Here is a 22,200-nt window from a genome sequence, read left to right as displayed (position 1 = left end):
GAAAAACAATTCGGGAACGAAAACAGATATATTTCTAAAACATCCCCGGCCCAACCATCGGAATTCGCCGCACCTCAAATCCCCACATCATCACTTCCAAATCGGTCCCAGTCCTTCTCCCCATCACCGTGCCATCTCCACAACACAAGGTCCACAAATACTGAAGGTCTTGGCTAGTACCAAGCCATTAACCCTCCTAACACTTTCATTTTGGAGCGCCACATGAGCAACCCGGAACCCAGTGATACTGGGAGACAAGAAGAACGAGATAAAATGGCTGTAACATTTGCCCTCAAAGCAACATTGCGCAAAACCATGCTTCGAACGCTTAAGGGCATGAGTGATTCCGAGATTGACAAACAGTGTGAGTGATGTACACTATAGCCAATAGAATCTTACATTAGTTCAGCAAGAGACGTCTTCCGTATACTTCTTGATCAAAATTTTTTCAAGAAGGCGAACTCTGTCGGGTGTTATCTCAGTATGGCACAGGGTGAATTACGGACGAATTTGATCGTGGATCATCTTCTGAAACGAGGTAATACTGTTCATCCAGTTTTGCATATTCTGAAAATTAAAGCTTACTTCGATTGTCTAGGAACTTCATTGTACACACCATACATCCCTGCGCCCCCTTCCCGAACCCACAACCCCTCTACCCCGTCGCTCTCCGGCCCATCATCAGAACAGGATATGCGTATGCTCAGATTGTATTCCACTCAAGATCTAGAAAACTGTCCTCTAGATAGATGGGGAATCGTTGACCCTGGAGTAGAGAGGAGAGACATGGATAAATCTTTACGGGAGGATGGTACGAATGCTTTCCGCCTCATCAGGTCAAGCAAGATAAAAGCTCATGGAGTTTCGAAGCTATGAACCCAAAAGCGCCTGCAATGGACTTGATCCTCATTCCGGGTGTCGCATTCGACGAAGAGTGCAATAGAGTACGTTTCTATCACTCAACATAGGACGAAAGATGAGTCTGACAACGGTTACAGCTTGGCCGAGGTAAAGCCTACTACGACCGTTTCCTTCAATCATACACCTCCACGCGTCCTCGCCCTTTACTCAGTACGTCTCTGCAAATGCAGTCTGACCATGTGATTCAAGAAGAAAATGGCTGATCTACGCGCAGTGGCTATTGCACTCGAGCCGCAGATATTATCTCATGGGGAAAGAGTTCCCACCTGGGACTGGGATTTTCAGCTCGACGGGATTATCTCACCATCCGGCATCGTATGGAGGAAAAAATTGGAAGGATCAAATTGACCAAATGAAATGTCAAGAGTTAGGGTTATCATAACGTAATGCTTGCCTCAGTGGGTCATGTATTAAACAGACGTCGAATGCAGACGATCATGTCTCCGGAATGATCTCGGCACACTATTACTTGAAACCGCTGAAGATAATGCCGAAAGGATAAGCCCATGGCATCCTTTCAAGATCTCTAACTGTCTTCAATATAGTTCTTCAACTCATCCGTCCAGCCCCCTGCAAGCTTTCCGAGCTGTAGTAGCAGCACCACCAGTGAAGAACCTAGCTGATCCGCCATCCTCAACACTCCTTCAATCTACCCGCTCGATTTTCTAATCCAAAATAAATAATCAGCCACACGTGCCAATCCTTGGACAAGACCAACCAGAGTCAAATCTCTCGGGTGTGCTTTAAAAGCAGCGAGACGCTTCAAGGGATAACTCACACGCCGACGAAATGAATGGCCGTTACTGGGTCCGAGTTTCAAACGGGGGCATATCGAGAAAGGTGATATTCGTATTGAGATCTCTTTTTACTGGCCATTTGGAGCGCTGTCGACTGAGCCACAGTTTATTAACTGATCCAAGGCGAGTCGTCTTCCATAATCTAATTATTTATTGGCCGTGGCTTCATCTTGGTCCAGTCCGCTGACGGAAATTCATGCTCCTTACCAATCAGCGGTAAACGCACAGCATCCTCTTATTATTTCCCCGTCAATCGACCTCATTGTCGCAAGCGCACAATACGTACCTACATCATAACCAACTCAAACACCGATCGTCCCACAAGGGGTACGCAAGGCGTGTGCGATGCCGCTCAATATCATATAGAAGACAAGGCGGCAAGAGAGGTTTTGACAGAGATTTGGGCAAATTGGGGGACAGTTATGGGTATCTTCCTTCTTCCGTTGAGGGTGTGTGTGGGTACGCCGAATCGAATTACAACAGGGTCGGGAAGACAAAAAACTCTTAGAGGACGATGGTAAAAAAACTGTGCCTCACAGATCTCCGCTTTTAGTTTCTGTCCGTGTAGTAGACGCTCCTGTATGGAGCTGCCGTTAATGGGAACTCACACGCGTAAATCAGCATCATTGATCGTGGGCCATCGTCGTACCTGTTTGTCTATGCCAATGTCATGGAGACATATACATGAAGGAGCCGCATCTTTTATTTTTTTACACACACATCTTCTGATCAAGTTTAAACTGTGCAAACCACAGCTCCTATTTTGCCGATGAAGAACTATGAGGTTTGCTGTTCTCTTCGCATTCATGGCTGAGGAAGGATGTTTTCGTCCTTCGATCTGAAAGAGGTGCAAGAATAAATAACAGCAGAAGAATTATGAATAGTATAGTGCGCAAATAGTAGCAACGGAGGAGTGTTTAGTTACGTTGTTTTCAAAGACTCCAATTTTTTAGAGCGGCAATCGCTGTACTAAAATGGTTTCCATTTCAGAATAGTTTCCCTTTTTCAGAGTTCAGGAGGATGAAGAGCAAGGCAGGGATTGGAAAGATGATTGGCCATAATATATCCTAGATACTACAGCCTATTATAACATCAAATAATCAATTAATATGCACAGGTTAGACAGAAGAACAAACCGAGGATTCGCACACCTGCACAGCTACGCATCTTATACACTGCAGATATGGGTCGATCGGCATGAACCTGTGGTGATCCAGAGGATAACCAACGTGGTCAGGAGGATAAAATACAGTGCGAATTCAATTGGAAGACCTCTCGCCAACGATTGCTACAGAACAAAGGAGTTCATTATTGATCGTTGATCACCTCTACCGCGATAATTTGAACATCGCACAGGCATTGGCACCAGTAATAATCTGGCCAAACTCGAATCAGCTCGAAGCTCCTGCTGTTGATAACTACCTATTATGATAATAACGAAAGACGATGTAATAGTATTGGCGGGGTTTTCGAGGAACCGGCCGGGCCCCTAATGTCCTGATGATATCATAAAAGAGCGCCGCAAATCGCGTTAGTTAGACCTGGAGCTAAAGCTTCACTCAGCGCCAGCAGGGTAAGGGCAGAGCGAGCGGTGATGGAAGGGAAGCAGAAAAACCTACCATCCGACTTGACATGTGCAATAATTGGCCGAATATCAGCTTTTATCCGCAGTATTCACAAGGCACTACTAGCAACACCATGGCTATTTCCATTGTCGATCGAGGAACCATCGACTCTCCTCCTCCCCCTCGGGAATGACAACGAAAAAAGAACGCCCCTGCGTACTTCCATTATTAGAATTGCACCGCAAAAAGAGGGGAAATATATCAAATGAATTCTCCGGGGAAGCGGACGAGAACTTCTGCTGCAAGTTAGTTAAATTGCATACGTACTACCAGCACAACACTCAGTACGAGAAAATGACAGTGAAATACTTTTATTTAGATAGTACCACGCGGGCCCGAAGTCAACCGGTGCTGACCCGACGACATTAAAGAGCAGATCATGATCGTCAGCTGACCGCCAATGCCGGCTTCACGATCTGACTGGGTTATCGAAATACTCCTTATGGTTAATTCGAGATTCGCCCAGCATTATTTGGGGGTGACGACGAGGGCTAGACGCGAGGAGGTTCTGAGATCAAGGAAGAAGAGACAGAGCTGATGCGTATCCGGTGCTAAGTTGTTCCCTTTTTCTAGCAGCCCGCAACTCGCCGACTCGTAAATGTGGGAGGATCCATGTTAATTAAGCAAAACTTGGTGTAGTCTAGTCATTTGTCACTCGTCACTCTGCTCTTCCGCCATATCTGTCTACGAATCCCATGATCTCTGCAGTTGAGAGGCGGGCATCGCCTTCATGGGTTAGCTGCCTTTACTTACATCTGTTTTCGGTGGCTTCGGGGGCCCTCTTTCTTTTGACAGATTCCCTTTTTAGACTTCATCGTCATGACACTCCCGCCGGCACAACGGAAAGTTTCTTCTATTATTGATTCTTTGAGTCTAAAAGATGTTGCGTATGTCCTTCTGTCACCGGTACGACGAGGGGAAAAGGCTGTGTCGATACATGCCGGAAGAGAGAAGACGATATCATGTGAGGGTATACCCAACACCTCACAGCCCCATTTTTATCGAAACAACGTATAAAAGGCAGCCTTCAGAGTAAGACAAAGAACCCCATCCAGCAAGTTTGTTGAACTCTCTACCTATCTTCCACTACTTGCTTAACTAATACCAACCAGCCCCACCCAACACTCCCGATATGTTGTTCTTCGCTACCCTTCTTCCCTTGCTCGCTCTCGTGTCTGCTGCGCCTTTCACCAAACGCTACACCGGTGCCAAGATCCAGTCCGGCAGAGACGGCAAATGCCTGTCCCCTAACAGCAACGACAACAGCAACGGTGTTCCAGTCGTCACTGTTAACTGTGATCAAGCCAAAACTTGGGATATCAACCCTGGGTCCGGCAGTGTTATTCTTCACGGAACTAACTTCGCTTTGGACGCTGGTACTGGCAGTGACAACAACGAGGGTGTCAAGGTTCGTTCCCTTCGTTCCTCTTAAGCCTCAGGCTTCGCTCACCTCTTGTGTACAGATCTGGACTTCTTATCCTGGCCTTTTCCAGCAGACGTAAGTACCAAGCGTTCAAAGGTTGGGCACTTGCTTAGTAGACTCTTCAGTTGGTTTTTAACTGGTGACCAACGCATTGCCATCACCGGCGGCAACCAGTGTCTCGACGAGGGCGACAACGGGCCCCAGACGTGAGTGTTCCTTTTTTGCTCCAACTATCATGTATGGTAACTGACAGCCACCTTAAGCTACCAATGCACCCCTTACAACACCAACCAAGGTTGGTCATCTTCCTTACTCCATAATCAATTCAAAACTGACCCTATTTTAGTTTGGAATATTCTCGATGGTAGCGGCCCCTCTCCTTCTTCTTCGTCTTCCAGCGCTACCCCTTCTAGGACTTGCGCTGCTTGGAGTAGTTAAGTCTGGAAACTCAGAAGGTCACCATGTGCATACATCGTAACAGCAGCCCAGCCATTATAATCAACACGAAATCGATAATATTTAGGAATGATGAGGATGGACAATCATTCATTGGTGAAATGTAGTAGTGTAGCGAATATAGCACTTTTGTTATATGAAGTCGAGAAGTATGTATGCACAGTATAATTCAAGAACTCTGATTAATATCCCCAAGACTCATCCATAAAGTAATTCTTAAGGGTAATCCAGGTGTGGTACTCAACAGATGCCTTTGGTTTCTAGTGGCCGTTGAAAATAAGAGTTTACCAGAGAATTTGGTGGACACCGAACAGCAATCCTCAAGATCATCATTTCTTGCTGTGCGCTTTACTGTCATGGGTATGAAGTCAATGACATGTGCACGTTGTGGAAGAAGGTCCTTCCTGAAATGGAGACGTTTATGAAGAAGCTATGATGCAACTGGCCCGGCTGTAACTGTAAGGAACAAAACGGCTTCGTCGATAAGATTTCGGCGTTTGGGGATACGGTTCCTGATAGCCGGTATGATATCATGCGATACAGAAAGACCGGACGCCTGCCCCAGCTGGGGTATTTATTAAACTCCCGTAATGATATGCGATCAGTTATTTTTTGAGGGAACGAGCCAAGAGCATGGATCGATATGGACACCAATCGTACCCTATGAGAAGTTTAGCCCATCCTCGAAAGGAATAGGACATGCAGGAAACATGAGTATAGAAACGGGTGGAACGGCTTGTGAGATTGACAGGGAGGATCGGTGATGCGCGGCTATCTACGTACTGACTTCTAGGACCGTCGGCGTCAGTATAATATGAAATTAGTGCTTTTTGGCAGCGTCTCGCCGTGGTGTCAAGACTAGTCTCTTTTATCTATCCTTTCAGCCCTATCCCCTCTTCGCCTGTCCTGGTAGCTTGCATGGTTGATATGCCCTATGCCGGAAGCCGGTATATGGACAGCATTCACCAGAAAAGCCTACGGTCCGAATAAGCTTAAGGTTTGCCGAGGACCTGACGTGGTTGCATCTATTTGACCCATCATGTTCATTATTAGTACTTAAGTATTCAGCTTTGTTGACCTGCCTCTGGCATACGCAAGGACATTGTTGTTCATTAATTCTCCGTGCTCCTACTTCCTGCGTAGCCTTCAATACGTTATCGATGGTGCGCAAGTGACATAAGCCATGATATAGCTCCCCTTACGAAACGTTAAGGGTCCTCACTACTATACCGAACTCCATGCATTCCCACATTTCCAAAAAAAAAGAAATACAGGCATACTTTGCCCCGCCAACCCTCCCCTAACTTTAACTTGTAATCCCCTACTCCCTCCTTCTAATAACGCTGGCGCCAAATCATCTTCTGCCTTTCGCTACCCCAAAGATGCCTTAGGCGGCCGTCCTCGTAATAATATGAGGGAGACACACAGAGTGCTCTGCCGAACAAAAGGAAGCAGATATACTACGTACTATAGCCAAATAGTAAGAAGAGACCGACGGCAAATCTTCTGCCGACGATAATCAGACGCGGCACGGGATGGGCAAACCATAATAGATCCCCTTTCAACAAATGTACAAAAATGCTCTGAACCCTTTTTTGACAGCCACTTATTGATCGTTCCTCTTCTATCTCCCGACTACCCCGCGATATATTACAAAAGCATACACTGGATGCGCCTTTGTTTACAAACCAAGCTTCGCATACCATGCTGGTCGTAGTGTGATTCGTCCCCCCTTTCAAACCATTGTAACAAAGGCAATTTCCCTTTCTTTCTTTTCGGCGAAGAAGCCCGTCGGAAACGAATGATGAACCGATGACATATGCAGATGCGATAAAGCGGTTATAGGTGATCTCTGGTGACGAACTTAACGAGTCATCGATTATCGGGCGCTTTATGAAATCCGAAAAAAATTATACATGACAACATCATACCACGAGTTCCTCACTTTCCCTTTCTCCACAGCCCATAGGTTTGTTCATTCACAATTTAACCCCGTATCGCCGGCCACTATCCCCTTTTTTCGGTCGACCTCGGGGAGGGGGGGCGGTGTTGCTGGCACCCGCTTCTTCTACGCTAATCCATCATTCCTGTGTCACTAGCCTTCGGCAAAAGTCAGCAGATATCAAACAAAGAACCTCTGTGGATGAATACTAAAGTTACCGGTCGTTTTCATGAGACCAGAAGTCAATGAAGCGATGAAGGAGAATTGGTATAATAACAACCCACGGATAGAATCAAAAAGACCATCTACTGTGCAACGACTCTATCAAATAAACCGATCCTGCAGCAATAATAACTTCCATATACCACGGACAGTAGCAACGAGCTAGGTACTATTACAACCTGATAATTTCCAACGCCACCATGGTCGCCATCATCACGCTCCTCTCCTTATTGTTGACTTCTACCTTCATCTCTTCGGCCCCTGCATCAGCGACAACTGAGGTACAAGATCCTTCTCCCGGCAATGGTCGTCGTATTAGACGTGAGTATCTTACTTAACTGTTACTGTTCCTTTATTATTTATTAAATCACAATTTTCCAAGCTTACGGACGCCCTGATCTCTGTGTAATGGTGGGCAACGGTTATGCCGCCTATGGCACGGCTGTAAACATGTAGATCCTTCTACCCTCCTCCGCAAGGACTTTCATGTTGACATCTCATTTTCTTCAGCGCCTATTGCCAACCCAATGAGGCTACCTGGGCCCCTCTACAGCTCTGGAATGTCACGAACGACTCCATTGGGCCTATCTCTCTCCAAAGCAAGATTGGAGACATGTGTCTCTCTGCAGGTGATAACCCTGTTTCTGGCTCCAGTTTAACCATCGACCATTGTGGAAACGGGCAAAAACAGACATGGAACTATAGTGCCCAGAACAAGCTCCAGCTCGATAGCACTAGTGAGCAATGGCTTATTTTTATGAATATTTTGGTTCTGACATGTCATGCTTAGACCTCTGCCTCGACGTGAAGGAAGGGTCAGGACAAATCAATCAAAATCCCTATGTCATTGTGAAGGAGCTTCAGGTTTGGGAGTGTACCGACAATAACGACAACCAGATATTCTTCGAGCTTCCTTACCCTAACAAGTAAGACAGAACAGCTTCCGAATATATATCTTTTAAAGACATGGCAAGTTATAATGTCTATATCATACGTATGCATCATGTATTAGTTTTGTGGAGCTACAGATCTTACAAGCACAAAGAGATTGACGATGCCAAAGGTGAAAGGGTTAGGGAATTGTGAAAAAGAGTTTTATTTTCCTGTTTGAATGAGAGCCTGGAGATATATTTCTTGGTGTATGCGACTTGAAGAAGATTTCAATTTCCAAGGGACGTAGTGCAGCTACGACGGAGGAGATCCCGAGGGGGGCATCATTTGCCTCAAGTCTCAATAGAAAGCTTGCTTCTGAAATACATCCCCAGAAGCTAAAAGAATATGGCTCATCCCGAAGGAAATGAAGAAACGCCTGCATTCTCTTATCCAACTATGCTACAACGCGGCTTGTCTCTCCTGCTGAGGTAAGGTACCTGTACTGTGTTCTTTCAGTATTTGACCACCAATAAATGATCACCCTTTAGGCGGTCGATCCGCCAAGTGAAGTAACGAGCTCAGAGGTGACAGGATAGACGCTATTATCAGTGGTGTTGACATATGTCTAGTAGATCTCGAATCAGCGTTCCACATCCAACAAACTGTAAACTTACGCAGAATACCCGAGCTTGAGCTACAACAAACAAAGTATAAACCGTCGTAATGAGCTTCTTGTGACCAAATGGGTGAGGGACCAACGTACTTTCGGCGTTCTGTCCTTGATAATCGCCCGAGTAAAAGTATAAGCCGCCTTCATACTTTGACGTGTTCGAAATCGCGAATACCGGGCATAGTGTCTCAAAGCTAGAGTAAATTGAATGGTCAACAGAAGGTCTTAGCCTCAGTGCGCTGAGTGCATTGCGACTTCGGCGGAGCGCAGACCTTTAAGACTCACTTGTATCTGAATTGGTCCATGGTCTGACAAGAAGGTTTATTGACGAGTAGCCTATAATCAACGGCCGATACAAGGCCAGTAATTGACAAAAGGACAGTGAAATGGGCGAAAACATTTGGAGTGAACATCTTGTTGGAGACTGTGTACTTTTACGTGGGGGATCAGCTGTAAAGATGACTAAAATTGTGAGGAGTCGAGGTCCTTTTATACGATGGATTCCAATGATTACGAGCTTATATAGCATATGAGATGATCTATTTTTGTCGGGGCAGTGAGGGTGTGCGTCATTCACGCCGAATGGCTATGTAGCTCACCCGGGGCCTCCATGCCGTCTTCCATTTTTCTTATGGGCCGAGCGGGTCAAGCCGCACCCAGGCATCGTGCAGTGTCTGAACTATCAATCACCGAGAATTTGTGATGTGCTGATTGTCGCCAATAAAAGAAAACGAAATACTCGAGGCAGATAATGGAATGAAGAAAGTGGAATACTCCTCGTATATAAATGTGATTCAAGTTGTTGCAGTGGTTGCGGTGACACTGGGCCGGTGATTGAGCAAGAAGGCCGGATGAATTTGAATGTATACATTCGGCGATGTCCGACCTTTAACCTCCACCTGCCGTGCACATGAAATTTCGACAAATGAAAAAAAAAAACATGTACGTATCACCTATCTTCTAGACTCAAAAAAATGCCGCTGTACAAACTCACAGAAAAACGCCTCAAGAAACGTCAGCGCGAGGACGAAACTGGTATCACCGAACTGAAAGCCAAGATGCGAGCAATGGGGGAGGAGGTAGGAGATAGTGAGGATGAGATGGATTCAGAGAGCGACGATTCTGAGGAGGAATCGGAGGACGATGAAGAAGAAAGTGGGGAAGACGCTGCGGGGGAAACGAGTGGGAGCGATGAGGAAGAAGTAGAGGAAGAGGGGGAAGATGAGAGCGGAAGTGATAAAGACGAAGATGAAGATGGACGTAGGTCACGATTTCATTCCCCTTCCTGATCGCATCGATTTATCCTTCCATATAGCAATCCCCATGACACCCTCAGAAGCGCTCACAGTCCCCATATACACCGCCATCTCCATCCCTACTGACTCAGGTTCTGAGGCTGAGGATGAGAGTGAAGACGGAACTGGGCCGAAGATCAACTTATGCATTCTCTGTCCAGGGAAAATCCTCAAGAATGAACATATGGTGAAAGTCCACCTCGATTCCAATGTAAGTCTTGTTCACCATACCCTCTCCCTCTAGTGCGCGTTGTGGAATTGGCATATACTGACAGCCATATTCGCGTTAATTGCCTATGGCCAATCATTTCGCCACTGACAACAGGCCCATAAACGAGCTGCTAAACGATACTCATCCTATCTGTCGGCCAACCCTCCTCGCGAGACTGATGACCCGCGTAAGATCGCGAGGTCCCTCGTCCCATCCGCCCCTGCCCCTGCTCTCAAGTCCAATAACGCTAAACCCGCCACCACCGAAACCAAGGAAGACAGAAATGGGGAGAAGGAAAAAAAACCTTCTAAAAAGGCGATCAATGCCACCAGCCGCAAAAACCGTAAACAAGCACGGATCCAAGCCGAAGTCGAGGAAAGGCTAACAAAGGGGGAGATAGACCCTAAGAATGGAAAAGGAATGGAGGGGATGAATAGGAAGATGAAAAGGGAGCTGTTTAGGCGGCTGAAGGAAAAAGAGGAGGGGGATGGACATAAGGGAAAGAAGCAGAAGAATTAAATGTGCGATATAAGGCTGAGTGAGACAGTGCTCAGTGAGAAGAGCTGTGCTGGGCGGTGTCTGAGTTTCCACGCATATTAATGTTTTGTAATATAACATACTAAACTTTCGGCCGCGAGAGACTGCGAGTTGCAAGGCGAGTTGTCACTTCGTTACTTTCAAGAATGTTACAACGTTTTCAACGAAGGAGGATCAAGCTCTAAGGTACAATAAAGTTGAACGCATCACCGCCTGATTTTCATCACCTTATATAAAGAGAGAAATCTTCCTCATCCCAATATTTACTTCCCTGCTTATTGCTTTGAGGCTCATTCCCGACTTTCTCATATGAAAAGATCTTTAATAGCTCGCGCTCTTGAGCCAATCGGCAAGTTTGGCTACCACGACATTGGCCTCACCGGCAGAAGTCGGGGCGTCGTACTGTTTTCAATCAATGATTGATGTATGAAGTGTCGCAATTTTTTTGTTACCAATGTGGGTGAACGCATAGACGTAAATCAATATCCGCGGATGATGGAATTGAAGTTATAAAGTTGTATTGGTAAAAGAAGGTGAGAGACAAGAGTCAGTTTCAGATACTTTGAACACAGAGTAGCAAGAGGAAGAGGAACGAGATGTTAAACATACCTCGGCGACAAGGATAGCCTGATTGGTCGGGATCACGAAAACGCCTCGTTCCTGTATCATGATGATCAGCATATCTATTTTGCACTCCATGTTCTCTTATCTTCTCCACAACTTCGTTCTGTCGAGTGTGACGACACAAAACTGCAGACGAAGAATCGAGTAGAGACTTACACCCTTACGACCGATAACTTCCTCAGGGGTTGCCTGGATACACATAAACTTGAAACCGTTAAGGGTGATGCCGTTGGCTGGGAAAGGACATATGAACATTGGGACATCTGGAACAATAGAAAAAGGGATATGGAGCTTACCTCGGACACTGTCGGGTTGCTGAAAATATGTCTGAGTAATGGCGTTCTGTTCTTGCTGGGAAAGCTATAGAGCAACAAGTCAAGCCAATTCAATCAGCGTCACGCCCAACAAGTCTGTGGGTTCCGCGGTAGTAATGCAATAGTGAGTGAAGCACTCACGTTATAGCCAGGGCTTGCGGCCCAAACGCCACCCTGTTTACCCAAGATGGCGGCTTTCTTGACCTTTCCGGTGGCCACGAGATGGTCGTCAACGTAAGCTGTGAAGAAAAGAAAGAAACGTCAGCACTTCTGCCATCCACGGGTTATTATGTCTCATGTTGGGATGTTCTGCTTGTTTACTCAAGTCGCAACTCTCCCACGCTGCGAAGGAGGAAGAAGGAAGACGGACGTACCTTGCCAGGACATGTTACTGCTGGTTAATCGCGTCGAACGTAGAGATGGATGTGGATGGAAAGTGCAGAGTTAAAATAGAGAATAAGACGATGCTGAGGTCGAGACCGACAAAACGGCGCAAACGGCGCATCCATCAGTAGTCCGGGACTGGATGACGACTGAGGGACTGAAAACCGTGGGAAACACCCATTATTATTACTAAAATTACGTATGCATAGGAACGACGTCGATTTTATTCCCCTCCCCGCCCGGCCTGCGTGCGTGCGTGGCAGTCGGTGCTTTTGTCCGATACAAGGACTGTAACATTACAAGAAAAGTCCTCATTTCCCTTTATGTACATAGTCATTAGGTGAAGCTGACCATCCTGCTCTGCATCAATCCTTGCACTCTTCCATCTATCTTCAAATTCAACGGCGCCTTTTTTCTCTTTCCTCGAGTTAAACTGACCGTCGTATTAAGTAGTTAGCCGCCAGGAGCTGCTGGCATCATCGCCTGGCGTGCCATTACCACATTGCTGGGAGTCCATTCGGCTCACTCCAACTTTCGTTAGTTTGCTCTAGTTGGACATATAGACAGGTCTGGCTTTTGAATCCGAGACTCGAGGAAAACCTCTTACTATCCTCTTTCGACACTTCGCTCGACGGAAAGCTGCAAATTTGGGCAGCAAACGCGTTTTCGGTTTATCGTTCTAATGACATTGGACTTATTCAATATTTATTGTCAATCATAGACTAACCACGATAGTCAACAAATAAGTTCTCGCGAGGTATATAGAGAAGGCTCACGCAAATGCCAATTGAATAATGCATGAAACTAAACGCAAAGACATAAGACATGAGTCCGTATTTTTCATTTCTGTAGTCCGTATTTTTCATCCCCATCGTCCTTTCACCATTCCCGCTGTTTACCCGCCACAGCCTCTTATCTTATCTTCACCGTAGTGCTACCTTTGCAATCCCCATCCTTCAACGTTATTGCGGCCATAAAAATACGTAAAAAAAGAAACGCTAGTAAAAAGAAACAATAATAATATTTAAAGAACCAGACTACCGTATAGCGAATGCCGCTTGAGGATCAATGATGGTTATAAAGTCCGTTTTCGATTTGTTTTGGTTTACTGCTGTCTCCGACATCAGCGTCACATCATAATGAGCTTGTCGCAGAGATATATACCCACAATGAAAAGCATGAATGATATGGATTTTATTTAGAGCTCTTCCACATCTGTCTGTTGCCCCCTTTTCCCACTCTATGTTCAACCTGATCATCCGCCAACACTACCCATCTCGCCCCAATTTTCCTCTCTATCCATACGCGCTTGTCCCTGAAGTTGGGATGATTTTCTTCCTTGTGCACTTCGTACAGGAGTAGAGGGTGACATCTGTCCTTGGCGTTCTCCATTTCCAGTTCCCTGCCTAAGTCCATGATTCTGCACATGACCCTGAAATATCATTGGTGAATTCATTAATCCCATTGCATGGCCTGAAGCCATAGGCGACATCATCCCCATCGGAGATGTAACGCTCATCCCCCCAATAGGCGACACCGTGCCTGCTCCCATTCCACTCATCAGCATAGGCGACGCCGAACCCATCGGTGATCCTATATCCGTTCCCATGTGATGGCTCGCAGCAACGCTTTGCAACCTGAGCCTCTCCTTCTGGTGTTTCTCGTACTCTCTTCGTTCATGCTCACGGGATGCTTCTTCTCGTTGTCGTCGCATCTCTTCTACTTGTGCAGGTGTATGCGCAAGACTCGCAAAGATGGGTTCGATGGAAACTTCATGTTTGTCTTCCTGTATCTGGGAGGAAAAAGACGAAGTGGCTGTAGAGACGTCCGTTACGGCACCGGTTGGAATGAGATCACCGCTGGGGTCGGTAGTGCCGCCAGACTCGGCGTTTATATGACGCTCGAAATGAAGGGAGGAATCCAAAATGGGTTGTCGTTCATTGGTAAGTGCTGATACGCGAGGTAACAGATCTGTGTCAGTGACGGGTGTATCAAACTGAGATGCTGAAGTGGAGTTGGAAATGGAATTAGAGCTTGAGTTGATGGACGAGAGTGAAAAAGGATTGGAGGCTGGAGAAGAATGCTCCTGTTCTTCCTTAACTCCCGCATCAATTTGATTATCGATTGTTGAGACTTGCTGACCTTGGACGCTCAGAGTGTTCTCTGCCTGGGGCTCAGGCGCAGGCTGGGGGCAGGCGTCTGATTCACTTTCTCGCCCAACATCAATTTTCTCCTCATCCTCCTCACGGTTCTGATGTTCCCTCGCATGCTCTGTAGAATTCACTTGCTTCTCTTCTTCAACGTTATTCCTATCTTCCTCTTCGACGATGACATCATCATTCCCATTCGAGCTGCCATTAGCACGAGCGTTACCGGGCGCGCACGGCGGGGGAATCGGGCTAACTTTGCGCTTCAACACCGTACTTTCCACGCTCAACCTCCTTCTTTCTGCCAGCTTCCCTTCCGGACTAAGTTTTCCCAAGCTCGGGGAGGGTGCTACAGGCGCGCTTGTGACTCCAGTTGAGGCAGCTCCTCCGCCCATCGCATCAGCACCACTGGAGGTATTGGATAAAGACAAAAGATCCTCATCAATGATGCCGTTAGAAACGGCGGAGATATTATCAGCACCAGAAGCCTTGGAAGGAGGATGGGACAAAGCCGAGACTGAAGTCTGTGAAGCCTGACCGAGAGGCATAATCCCAATTCCCATATCCATTTCGAATCCGCCTATGCCGGGTGTCAACGGCCCCGCCAATGAAATTTCTTCACCTAATCCTAATCCTGCACCTGTTGCTGTCCTTGATCCGGGAGCCTGACAGTGGCGTCGGATTTGGGAGTTGTTCAAAAAGAAGGGATTGTTACCTGTACCAGACATGGAAAGTGGGACCATTCCGGAGCTCGCACGACGGAATGGTGCAGGGGAGCCATTCGGAAGGTAGGAATGAGCGTGCGGATGGACGTGAGGGTGTGATTGGTGGACATTGTGAAGCAGTGGTGAAGGATACAAACCCGGACTTGGATAACCGGCATACATCCCAGAAGCCAATGAGAAGGCCCTCGCTTGTCCGCCAGATGAAGCTGCGTAAGGGGATCCTGGTACGGAGACAGCGGGAGAGCTTGGCATTTGAAGCGGTAGAGGTGATGCAGGAGGAAGAGAGATGCCGGATTCGAGAAGGAGAGACTCGATTTGCGAGAGGCGGTTCAAAGCGGCGGCATACATCTTTGAAAGGTTGTTGTAGCGTTGTTGCAGCTAAGAGGTTTTCAGCATCGGTCCACAAGAAGACGGATAGACTTACATCGTCCTTATCATTTTTCTTGGTTTCCTTCGTTCCCCTCCTAACCTTCTCCATCTCCCCCTTCATCCTCTCCTCATTATTTCTCGCCCTGATCAATTCATCCATCGCTTTGGCTTGCTCTGCTTTCGATACACCCAGCTCTGTCCGTAAAGACTCAACCAAAGCATCTCTGGCAGTTGGTTGTGGTTGGGTGATATCGGCCTCGGAAGAATCGGGACTGTAATTGAGCGCCAATACAGCAGACCCAATTTCTTGAGGAAAAGCTGGTTGGGGAGATGATTCAACCTCAGACTCAAGAGAGTGAGGTGCCGGGCCGGTAACTGAGGGGGTTACTAAGTTCTGCACTTCTTTCCCAATCTTCTCATTGCTCTTTCCCTTCCTCTTCTTCTTTTTCCCGCTTGCATGGCCTACTGGAATAGGAAGATAACCTTCCTCGGGAAAAATTGAAAACCCGTGCGATTTGACTTTAGAATCTTTTCCTTCGTGAGAGTCTGTTGGCTCGAGATGATGCGAAGAGGGCTCTGCAATTTCCACCCGTTCTCGTGAACTAGGCCTTGGACTCGAACTTGAATCTGATTTTGACCTTGGAACGGGTTTTGAAAGAAGGTCGGGCACAATCCCGATCTCGCCTTGCTTGGAATCTTTATCAGATACAGGTTCTCTGGATGCGACAGCATCGCCGTATACATCCCCATTCTCTTTCGAGCCGGCGGCAATCTGGGATCCAAGGTTTGAACTGGGAGATTTAGAGGGAACGAGTATAGGCGTTGGTGGGAGAGCTCTCGATGATGTTCGGGACTCTGCCCGTCTGGAAGACCCTTGGCCATTGAGAGAGGCTAAAGCAACCGAGGAATGAGCTCTGTTGGGCGGATCAGGAGACGACACCGAGAAAGAAGTTGGCGGCAATGCAGGAGACGATTCAGCGGAAGTTGATATGTTAGAATCCGCCTTAAGCAAGACACCCTTATTCTTCTTCACTTCTTTCCGCCTTTCCCTCCCTCGCTCCTTTGCATTCATCTTGACCTCCTCCTTTCTATCCTCGATTGTCAAATGATTGGAAGCAGCCTTATCATCAACATTACTTTCCATCGCCATTAACTCTTTCTCCCTTGCCCTAGCTAGCCGCTCTCGTCTTCGAGTCCGCCAGTCCTCGACGGGACGACGTACGAAGAAGTATATCGCTCCGAGGAAGAGGACGGCGGTACAGACCAAGAGCTGCCCCTGCCAAGAGGCGATGAAGGTAAACGTAGAGTGGGAGAACAAGACGGGCTGAGTGGAAGGAGGGGCCGGAAATGGGTGGGCCATGCGGTGGGGAGTTCTGCGAGAAGTCATTGCACACTGTGGACTCTCAGTAAGGCTCTGGCACCAGGGGACTTGGAAGGGACTTGCGAGTTGTGTCTGGTGTCCACGTCCGGCGATGTTTAGCGTGAGTTCAACTCGAGCGTCGTGGTAGTTGGTGACTCGTGGCCGGCACGTGGCGTTCTCCGCAGCAGCAGCAGTCCCCGATAGAGACTGCGACGGATACCTGGGCTGATATTCCGGTCGTGCTGACAGGTAAAGCAGGGTGATGCGCCGTGCTTGAACAGTTGGTGAAACGTGGCGGCCGACAGAAGAAGACAAGTCCAGTGTGACCGCCGTGCGTGATTCCGTAATAAACGACGGTCGTGCGATCGTGCAGCGCCACATCCCTCAGGGGCGGAACGATCCGGCCCTGGGGCACGCGATAGCCACGCGAAAGGAACAACCTGCGGCAAGGACCGTCCCGCTGGTCGCCCTCATCATCACTCTCATTCAGCCTCCTTGCCCCGCCAATGACGCACGTGCGCTTCAGTGCATGTACGGATCGTCGCCCTGTCTTGGTTGTCATTTTGGAAACCCATAATTTTGTAAGCAATAATAGCTGTATCATATATCCCTGCCCCCTTTATTCAATCATACGTGCATCAATACCTCATTCTCTCAAAACATACCGCCATCCAACCGCTTCTGAATCATACCAAAGCTTAGAAGAGCACAACCAGTCTGCGATTCAAGGAATGTCCACACAACCACTTCTGCAGAGAACGGCCAAAAAAGTATGTCTCATATCCACCGGCAGAAACAAGAATCAGATTAGAGCCCCTTCCCTTATACCATCCGTTCGCTGACTAAGATCATTGCAACTTGTGACAATAGAGGATTGCCCTCCCCGTCAGAGTAGAGCCCAAGGTATTCTTCGCCAATGAGTACGCCCATCCTTTCCGTTATATGCTAGGTGTGGCTTATCACCTCTCAACTATCCATCTCTAATCCAATCATTCGTGCATTGGTCGGGCTTTAACTTACACTTCAATTTGGTGATACTGTGGACAATAACTGAACTGAAAACAGACGTACATTTCTGTCATGGCTTCATTTTGCCGTCGTCCTTGGCGGTCTAGCGGTCGGCCTCTTAAATTTTGGCGATAAGGTCTGTTTCTTTTTTTTCTTCTACCTCGAGGTTCTGTCAATATCACCAGATCACTAGCTAATCTTCATCCCTCTTCTCATATGTAGGTGGGCAAGATATCCGCCGCAATGTACACCATTATTGCGATGGGCGTCATGCTCTACGCGCTAGTCATCTATCAAATGCGTGCAAGAGCTATAAGACTAAGGACTGGGGCTCCCTATGACGACCGCTTGGGTCCCGTGAGTTCATCTTCTTTTATTAGAGGTCCTTTTTGCCATTGTTACCCTGCTTTTGAGGCCCGCGAGGGTTTTCAATAAGGGCATTGAAAAGATGGTAATTGATATGGCGAGAGGCTAGAGGTGGGAAGATGTTAGGAGGAACGTCCTGACGGAGGGGAAACGTCTGCAGTCAAGGCTGGATGAGGTCAACAGAGATATCAGAAACCTAAGCAAGACAGTCGCTAACCCGATTCTCCTTCCCCGCTTGCACAATCACAGACTATCCTATGCGTCGCTCTTCTCGCCGCAATTGTCACCAACTTTATCCTCAAAGCCGTATACGAATAAATAAATATCTTCTTCTACTACTGCGTGATGCTTTCATTTTTTCGTTTGGCAATGCATATGACACTATTACTGGTAAATGTAGCATCTCCTTTTAAAGGAGGTACCAGATGGGAATTGGGGGTCGGGAAGGGTTAGGGAGGCTTTGATTTAAAGGGGAGCTCTAATTCGGGACATTATCACTGAGATCATTATTTGTGGTCCGGCATTTTTGGGATGCGGGTAATAACAGAATTGAGGTCAAAATGTCATAACATTAATTAGGCGATGGACGAGTACTACACCACGCACTGTAGATGAATTTGCATGTAATCACACAAGTTCCTTTTCCCTCCTTCGTCCCACCAGAAACAATGTGCAGTGGAAAAAGGAGACTTGAGGCGTTAAAGGAAATCTTGGCTCAGCCTAAATGCAGAATAATGAGGCATGCTGGCAATGGTCATTGTTGCTGTTGAGAGATCCATACCATCCAGGGGTTTTAATTCCCTGCACACTCAATTTTTATCCCAATAGACTCCATTAATAAGTAATTAATTCTCCGGACGATATTATCGTTGAGAATGACCAACCTGGATACGTATGGAAGCTTGATACGTAAGTGGTCCTTCTGTGTCTAGAATATCACCGTAACGCTGACAAAGGACGTAGATGATCAATACTTTATATGACTCAGCGATATCGAGCTTAACTCAGGCTTGGCTGTCCCTGCTCTGTCACCCCGGAGGCAGTTGCGAGATGCAAAATGGCGTACTTCAGATCTGAATCATTCAAATATACATAGGGACTTGCTCTTCATCTTTATCAATTACTCAATTCTAGACTAATGTCTGATATTGGATCCATGAAACCCTGATGGGCGATCCATAACCGATCCTCTTTCTTGTTTCTAGAACTGCCCTGATTCTACTTTGACTCGGCAAAGCCCACGGCGTTCCTACCAAGATCATATACAGTGTAATACTTGCGCAGGAACACCTGTTAAATGATGTCAGCTTTTATGTATAGGCGCGCGACGTATTAACCTACATCGCCAACGATCCAAAGAGGGCCAATAGGTGCGGGGATATCCATCCCAGTGAAAGAAGAAATACAGGTACCGCCGGCATTGAGGATGTAGTCGTCGGCACTAAGCGTATAGTCCTTACCCCCGAAAGTGAATGCGAGTTCAGGAAGCGAAGAAACGGTATTGCAATCAACAGTGTATTGTCCATTCCAAGATTTTTCAGCACCGATCCTCCAGACTTAAGTCAGCATGCCTCAAGACATAAGACGTAAAACAACTCACTCCTTGTTGAGCAATTCAGCGACATCGGTCGGCATCACAATTAGAGAAGTTCCAGTATCGATCGCAGCACCAGTGTTTTCCAACTCAAGTTCCTCATCACCAAAGCTAATGCTTTCAAGTTCAACTTCCCAGTACCCCTTTCGTCTGACAGGCACGTATGCTAACTTGCCGGAATAGGCAGAATCGTCAATACCGCCAAAGATTGCTTCACCACCGTCTTCATCAGAGGAACCAAGACGGAAGGAAAAGACAGGCTCGTCCAGAAGATGCTGGTTAAGCATATTGTAGAAGGGGGGCACAATGTGGTTAACAGAAATAGTGTCGTATCCTAAACCAAGGATGCCGTCAAATTTGCCAAAGGCAAAAGCAAGCCCCGGCTCCTTAGTAGCCTCTGCAAAATCCTGCTTTTTGACGACGAGATCGCCAATGGAAAGAGTATCCTGAGAGATAAAGCCCTCGAGAGAGCCAGAGCCGTAGTGAATCTCGAAATCAGAGCCATTGGCCTTGTATGTCGAGGACTGAGAACTGTCATACTTGTTATGAAGCTACATATGGTTGTTAAAAAGAATTCGTCAGGAAGGCACACACTTACGAAGCAGGCGATACTGGTGCATTTAACACTTGGCACCCAAAGATTAGACGAGCCGGTGTCAAGGACAACTTTAAAGGTCTGGAAGGGTGTACCTAATTCGACGGTAGCGAAGTACTGGGCATTCATGAAGTCTACAAGTGGTGATACCTGTAAGCGGCAAAGTCCCCAACATTTCCGAGCATATGTGTTCGTTTGAGGGCAGAAACTCACTGGACAAGGGGACACCGTGTCCACCTTTCAACACGTCAATCATTTGACTATGAGCCGTCTGATCGACCATTTGAGCCCAATACCTATCTTCATCTTCCTGTTCGGGATGCTTGGTATGCTTATTTCCAGATTTGAACTTCTTGCCAGCACCGCCGAAACCCCCGAAAGGCATCTGTTCCGTGTACTCCTGGCCAAGGTATTTGGATGCGAGCCATTTCGCCTCTAGCTCTGGAGGAGGGGAAAAGGCGCCAGTGAGAGAAGTCGAGGGCGGAGCCTGCTTCTCTAGTTTCATTCTGTTGATGACAAGCAGATCAGTTTGTGCGCAGGTGGCAACGCTGACGTAGATGCGCGTACCTGTGGATGCCGGCCTCGACTGAGGCGGCGGCAGACAACGCAGCAATAAGGATGGCGGATGTCTTCATAGTGATTCTCGGTAGAGTATAGGTGAAGACCAGGAGAAACTAAGGAAGAAAAGGTGTGAAAGATAAAAGACGGAATAGCTGAACGAGCGTGAGAGAAAGGACCTAGCAGATTCAACGCAGAACGGGTGGATCGCTGGGTAGCACAGCCGGAACGCCCCCGAAGGACCGCACTGCGATCTGCGACGCGATATCGCCGGATGCGGAAGGTGACGTCAGGTGGTGAGCGGACAGTTGTCCAAGGAGATCTGACCGCGTTGTGGAACAAAAAAGAATTTCCCGTGTGGGAGTTGAACCCACGACCGGTGTGAAAATAAAACTGTATCCTCATAAGCACACTACTCTGACCACTGAGTTAACGGGAATCAACAGTACACACTTTTTTATGTATAAATATCAGTCATACAGTCTGTTGTAAGTTTCTGCCGCCAGCGGTCTCTAAATGCTGTAGGAGGGTTATAATGGTAGTTTTCCGAATAGAAAGTATATGCATCCGTTAAGGAAAGCGATCCATATATTACGTGAATCTCGGAAGCGAAAGCGAAATGGAGAAACAGTGAGCACCACGAAAGTCGCCTTAATCCCTATTGACTACATAGAATGAGGAGTACGCATTATTGCAGCACAATAGTTCCTTATGTATATTTGGCCTTGTTGTATTTAGAAATTAGCTTCCTCCGTGCATCCTTCAAATTTGATTCATTTCATTTACTTCCTATGGTTATTTGTTGACATAACTCTGTAATACTTATCGATACGCCGCCGTTCGATTGTTGTGAGCTTAATTATAGCATCCGTCGCCTTTAAAAAAAAGTCTCGGCTGATAATTTAACCATATCAATCGCTCAAATCGCCCTTTTGCCTCTCCAAAAAAAAAATCGATTCTGTCCGCAAGAGACAGCTCGTACAGTCGGCGTTTTCACTCAAAATGCCCATGGCATTGACATTCTGTAGATGCTGCAGGGGACTTCGATATCCACATTCTGTCTCTTCAGCTAGACCGTTCTCTAGTAGTCTGGTGCCATTCACTGATGTCTCTGGCAGCTTTAGACTTCCTGTACGAGATTGGTCCCGGCAGACTTCTGTCAATGGGTCTAAGGATGAAGACCA

At 47.1% G+C, this 22,200-nt stretch overlaps 10 protein-coding genes and 2 non-coding genes; 6 read left to right on the top strand and 6 right to left on the bottom strand.

Moving 5' to 3' along the window:
- The first annotated feature begins 121 nt into the window (after window positions 1-121).
- CNAG_00589 (5-formyltetrahydrofolate cyclo-ligase) lies at window positions 122-1,705 on the top strand. XM_012191434.1 has 6 exons: window positions 122-364; window positions 410-538; window positions 599-811; window positions 871-944; window positions 999-1,071; window positions 1,136-1,705. Exons 1-6 carry the CDS (start codon window positions 223-225, stop codon window positions 1,267-1,269), a joined length of 765 nt encoding a protein of 254 aa, XP_012046824.1. The 5' UTR covers window positions 122-222; the 3' UTR covers window positions 1,270-1,705.
- On the bottom strand, window positions 1,297-3,862 carry CNAG_12078. Its single transcript, XR_001045365.1, has 7 exons — window positions 3,338-3,862; window positions 3,141-3,265; window positions 2,870-3,094; window positions 2,327-2,799; window positions 2,005-2,244; window positions 1,700-1,952; window positions 1,297-1,586 (listed from the first exon to the last, which is right to left on the bottom strand). It is a non-coding gene; the product is annotated as a hypothetical RNA (non-coding RNA).
- On the top strand, window positions 3,694-5,406 carry CNAG_00588 (hypothetical protein). XM_012191433.1 has 5 exons: window positions 3,694-4,751; window positions 4,807-4,841; window positions 4,892-4,972; window positions 5,030-5,061; window positions 5,113-5,406. The coding sequence occupies exons 1-5, from the start codon at window positions 4,476-4,478 to the stop codon at window positions 5,202-5,204; spliced, it is 516 nt and encodes a 171-aa protein (XP_012046823.1). The 5' UTR covers window positions 3,694-4,475; the 3' UTR covers window positions 5,205-5,406.
- Window positions 5,407-6,694: 1,288 nt separating this feature from the next.
- On the top strand, window positions 6,695-8,410 carry CNAG_00587 (hypothetical protein). XM_012191432.1 has 4 exons: window positions 6,695-7,707; window positions 7,769-7,838; window positions 7,897-8,123; window positions 8,177-8,410. The coding sequence occupies exons 1-4, from the start codon at window positions 7,587-7,589 to the stop codon at window positions 8,314-8,316; spliced, it is 558 nt and encodes a 185-aa protein (XP_012046822.1). The 5' UTR covers window positions 6,695-7,586; the 3' UTR covers window positions 8,317-8,410.
- A 205-nt stretch (window positions 8,411-8,615) lies between these two features.
- On the bottom strand, window positions 8,616-9,718 carry CNAG_00586 (hypothetical protein). XM_012191431.1 has 5 exons: window positions 9,529-9,718; window positions 9,215-9,468; window positions 9,023-9,123; window positions 8,934-8,953; window positions 8,616-8,884 (listed from the first exon to the last, which is right to left on the bottom strand). Exons 2-5 carry the CDS (start codon window positions 9,340-9,342, stop codon window positions 8,804-8,806), a joined length of 330 nt encoding a protein of 109 aa, XP_012046821.1. The 5' UTR covers window positions 9,343-9,468; window positions 9,529-9,718; the 3' UTR covers window positions 8,616-8,803.
- On the top strand, window positions 9,706-11,140 carry CNAG_00585 (hypothetical protein). XM_012191430.1 has 3 exons: window positions 9,706-10,189; window positions 10,245-10,435; window positions 10,550-11,140. The coding sequence occupies exons 1-3, from the start codon at window positions 9,904-9,906 to the stop codon at window positions 10,952-10,954; spliced, it is 882 nt and encodes a 293-aa protein (XP_012046820.1). The 5' UTR covers window positions 9,706-9,903; the 3' UTR covers window positions 10,955-11,140.
- CNAG_00584 (profilin) lies at window positions 10,355-12,442 on the bottom strand. XM_012191429.1 has 6 exons: window positions 12,285-12,442; window positions 12,052-12,149; window positions 11,893-11,956; window positions 11,753-11,829; window positions 11,582-11,632; window positions 10,355-11,374 (listed from the first exon to the last, which is right to left on the bottom strand). The coding sequence occupies exons 1-6, from the start codon at window positions 12,295-12,297 to the stop codon at window positions 11,294-11,296; spliced, it is 384 nt and encodes a 127-aa protein (XP_012046819.1). The 5' UTR covers window positions 12,298-12,442; the 3' UTR covers window positions 10,355-11,293.
- A 63-nt stretch (window positions 12,443-12,505) lies between these two features.
- CNAG_00583 (hypothetical protein) lies at window positions 12,506-17,203 on the bottom strand. XM_012190967.1 has 5 exons: window positions 16,980-17,203; window positions 15,591-16,928; window positions 13,463-15,544; window positions 13,071-13,405; window positions 12,506-13,016 (listed from the first exon to the last, which is right to left on the bottom strand). Exons 2-3 carry the CDS (start codon window positions 16,920-16,922, stop codon window positions 13,550-13,552), a joined length of 3,327 nt encoding a protein of 1,108 aa, XP_012046357.1. The 5' UTR covers window positions 16,923-16,928; window positions 16,980-17,203; the 3' UTR covers window positions 12,506-13,016; window positions 13,071-13,405; window positions 13,463-13,549.
- A 201-nt stretch (window positions 17,204-17,404) lies between these two features.
- Window positions 17,405-18,914, top strand: CNAG_00582 (vacuolar transporter chaperone 1). XM_012191428.1 has 5 exons: window positions 17,405-17,665; window positions 17,766-17,815; window positions 17,961-18,039; window positions 18,126-18,260; window positions 18,519-18,914. Exons 1-5 carry the CDS (start codon window positions 17,627-17,629, stop codon window positions 18,585-18,587), a joined length of 372 nt encoding a protein of 123 aa, XP_012046818.1. The 5' UTR covers window positions 17,405-17,626; the 3' UTR covers window positions 18,588-18,914.
- A 408-nt stretch (window positions 18,915-19,322) lies between these two features.
- On the bottom strand, window positions 19,323-21,533 carry CNAG_00581 (saccharopepsin). XM_012191427.1 has 7 exons: window positions 21,470-21,533; window positions 21,026-21,409; window positions 20,672-20,964; window positions 20,462-20,592; window positions 19,870-20,414; window positions 19,611-19,818; window positions 19,323-19,559 (listed from the first exon to the last, which is right to left on the bottom strand). The coding sequence occupies exons 2-7, from the start codon at window positions 21,091-21,093 to the stop codon at window positions 19,488-19,490; spliced, it is 1,317 nt and encodes a 438-aa protein (XP_012046817.1). The 5' UTR covers window positions 21,094-21,409; window positions 21,470-21,533; the 3' UTR covers window positions 19,323-19,487.
- CNAG_10015 lies at window positions 21,366-21,455 on the bottom strand. The gene has a single exon. It is a non-coding gene; the product is annotated as a tRNA-Ile (tRNA).
- Window positions 21,534-21,782: 249 nt separating the features above from the next.
- The window catches only part of CNAG_00580 (translation initiation factor IF-2), a 3,381-nt gene continuing 2,963 nt past the window's right edge, over window positions 21,783-22,200 (top strand). Inside the window, exon 1 of the mRNA XM_012190966.1 lies at window positions 21,783-22,200. This exon is cut by the window's right edge and continues 65 nt beyond it. Coding sequence (XP_012046356.1) covers window positions 22,019-22,200 — 182 coding nt within the window. The 5' untranslated portion in view covers window positions 21,783-22,018.

The sequence above is a fragment of the Cryptococcus neoformans genome, chromosome 1, assembly GCF_000149245.1.
Source record: "Cryptococcus neoformans var. grubii H99 chromosome 1, complete sequence".
Lineage (NCBI taxonomy): Eukaryota > Fungi > Basidiomycota > Tremellomycetes > Tremellales > Cryptococcaceae > Cryptococcus > Cryptococcus neoformans.
The sequence above is the reverse complement of the archived record's forward strand: the minus strand, read 5'-3'. Positions and strand labels throughout refer to the sequence as shown.

Coding starts and splice junctions, on each gene's coding strand:
- CNAG_00589 (XM_012191434.1), top strand. CDS start 223: ATGAGCAACCCGGAACCCAGTGATACTGGGAGACAAGAAGAACGAGAT. Junction 365..409: donor TTCCGAGATTGACAAACAGT/GTGAGTGATGTA, acceptor ACATTAGTTCAG/CAAGAGACGTCTTCCGTATA. Junction 945..998: donor TCGACGAAGAGTGCAATAGA/GTACGTTTCTAT, acceptor CAACGGTTACAG/CTTGGCCGAGGTAAAGCCTA.
- CNAG_00588 (XM_012191433.1), top strand. CDS start 4,476: ATGTTGTTCTTCGCTACCCTTCTTCCCTTGCTCGCTCTCGTGTCTGCT. Junction 4,752..4,806: donor ACAACAACGAGGGTGTCAAG/GTTCGTTCCCTT, acceptor TCTTGTGTACAG/ATCTGGACTTCTTATCCTGG. Junction 4,842..4,891: donor CCTGGCCTTTTCCAGCAGAC/GTAAGTACCAAG, acceptor TAGACTCTTCAG/TTGGTTTTTAACTGGTGACC.
- CNAG_00587 (XM_012191432.1), top strand. CDS start 7,587: ATGGTCGCCATCATCACGCTCCTCTCCTTATTGTTGACTTCTACCTTC. Junction 7,708..7,768: donor CAATGGTCGTCGTATTAGAC/GTGAGTATCTTA, acceptor CAATTTTCCAAG/CTTACGGACGCCCTGATCTC. Junction 8,124..8,176: donor GCTCCAGCTCGATAGCACTA/GTGAGCAATGGC, acceptor TGTCATGCTTAG/ACCTCTGCCTCGACGTGAAG.
- CNAG_00586 (XM_012191431.1), bottom strand. CDS start 9,342: ATGTTCACTCCAAATGTTTTCGCCCATTTCACTGTCCTTTTGTCAATT. Junction 9,124..9,214: donor ATGGACCAATTCAGATACAA/GTGAGTCTTAAA, acceptor AATTTACTCTAG/CTTTGAGACACTATGCCCGG. Junction 8,885..8,933: donor CTCAAGCTCGGGTATTCTGC/GTAAGTTTACAG, acceptor GAGATCTACTAG/ACATATGTCAACACCACTGA.
- CNAG_00585 (XM_012191430.1), top strand. CDS start 9,904: ATGCCGCTGTACAAACTCACAGAAAAACGCCTCAAGAAACGTCAGCGC. Junction 10,190..10,244: donor AGACGAAGATGAAGATGGAC/GTAGGTCACGAT, acceptor CCTTCCATATAG/CAATCCCCATGACACCCTCA. Junction 10,436..10,549: donor AAGTCCACCTCGATTCCAAT/GTAAGTCTTGTT, acceptor CACTGACAACAG/GCCCATAAACGAGCTGCTAA.
- CNAG_00584 (XM_012191429.1), bottom strand. Junction 11,830..11,892: donor GCAACCCGACAGTGTCCGAG/GTAAGCTCCATA, acceptor GTCCTTTCCCAG/CCAACGGCATCACCCTTAAC. Junction 11,633..11,752: donor AAGTTATCGGTCGTAAGGGT/GTAAGTCTCTAC, acceptor ATCATGATACAG/GAACGAGGCGTTTTCGTGAT.
- CNAG_00583 (XM_012190967.1), bottom strand. CDS start 16,922: ATGACTTCTCGCAGAACTCCCCACCGCATGGCCCACCCATTTCCGGCC. Junction 15,545..15,590: donor AGAAAAATGATAAGGACGAT/GTAAGTCTATCC, acceptor AAAACCTCTTAG/CTGCAACAACGCTACAACAA.
- CNAG_00582 (XM_012191428.1), top strand. CDS start 17,627: ATGTCCACACAACCACTTCTGCAGAGAACGGCCAAAAAA. Junction 17,666..17,765: donor TGCAGAGAACGGCCAAAAAA/GTATGTCTCATA, acceptor TTGTGACAATAG/AGGATTGCCCTCCCCGTCAG. Junction 17,816..17,960: donor AAGGTATTCTTCGCCAATGA/GTACGCCCATCC, acceptor AACTGAAAACAG/ACGTACATTTCTGTCATGGC.
- CNAG_00581 (XM_012191427.1), bottom strand. CDS start 21,093: ATGAAGACATCCGCCATCCTTATTGCTGCGTTGTCTGCCGCCGCCTCA. Junction 20,593..20,671: donor ACACGGTGTCCCCTTGTCCA/GTGAGTTTCTGC, acceptor CACCACTTGTAG/ACTTCATGAATGCCCAGTAC. Junction 19,560..19,610: donor CTCTTTGGATCGTTGGCGAT/GTAGGTTAATAC, acceptor ATCATTTAACAG/GTGTTCCTGCGCAAGTATTA.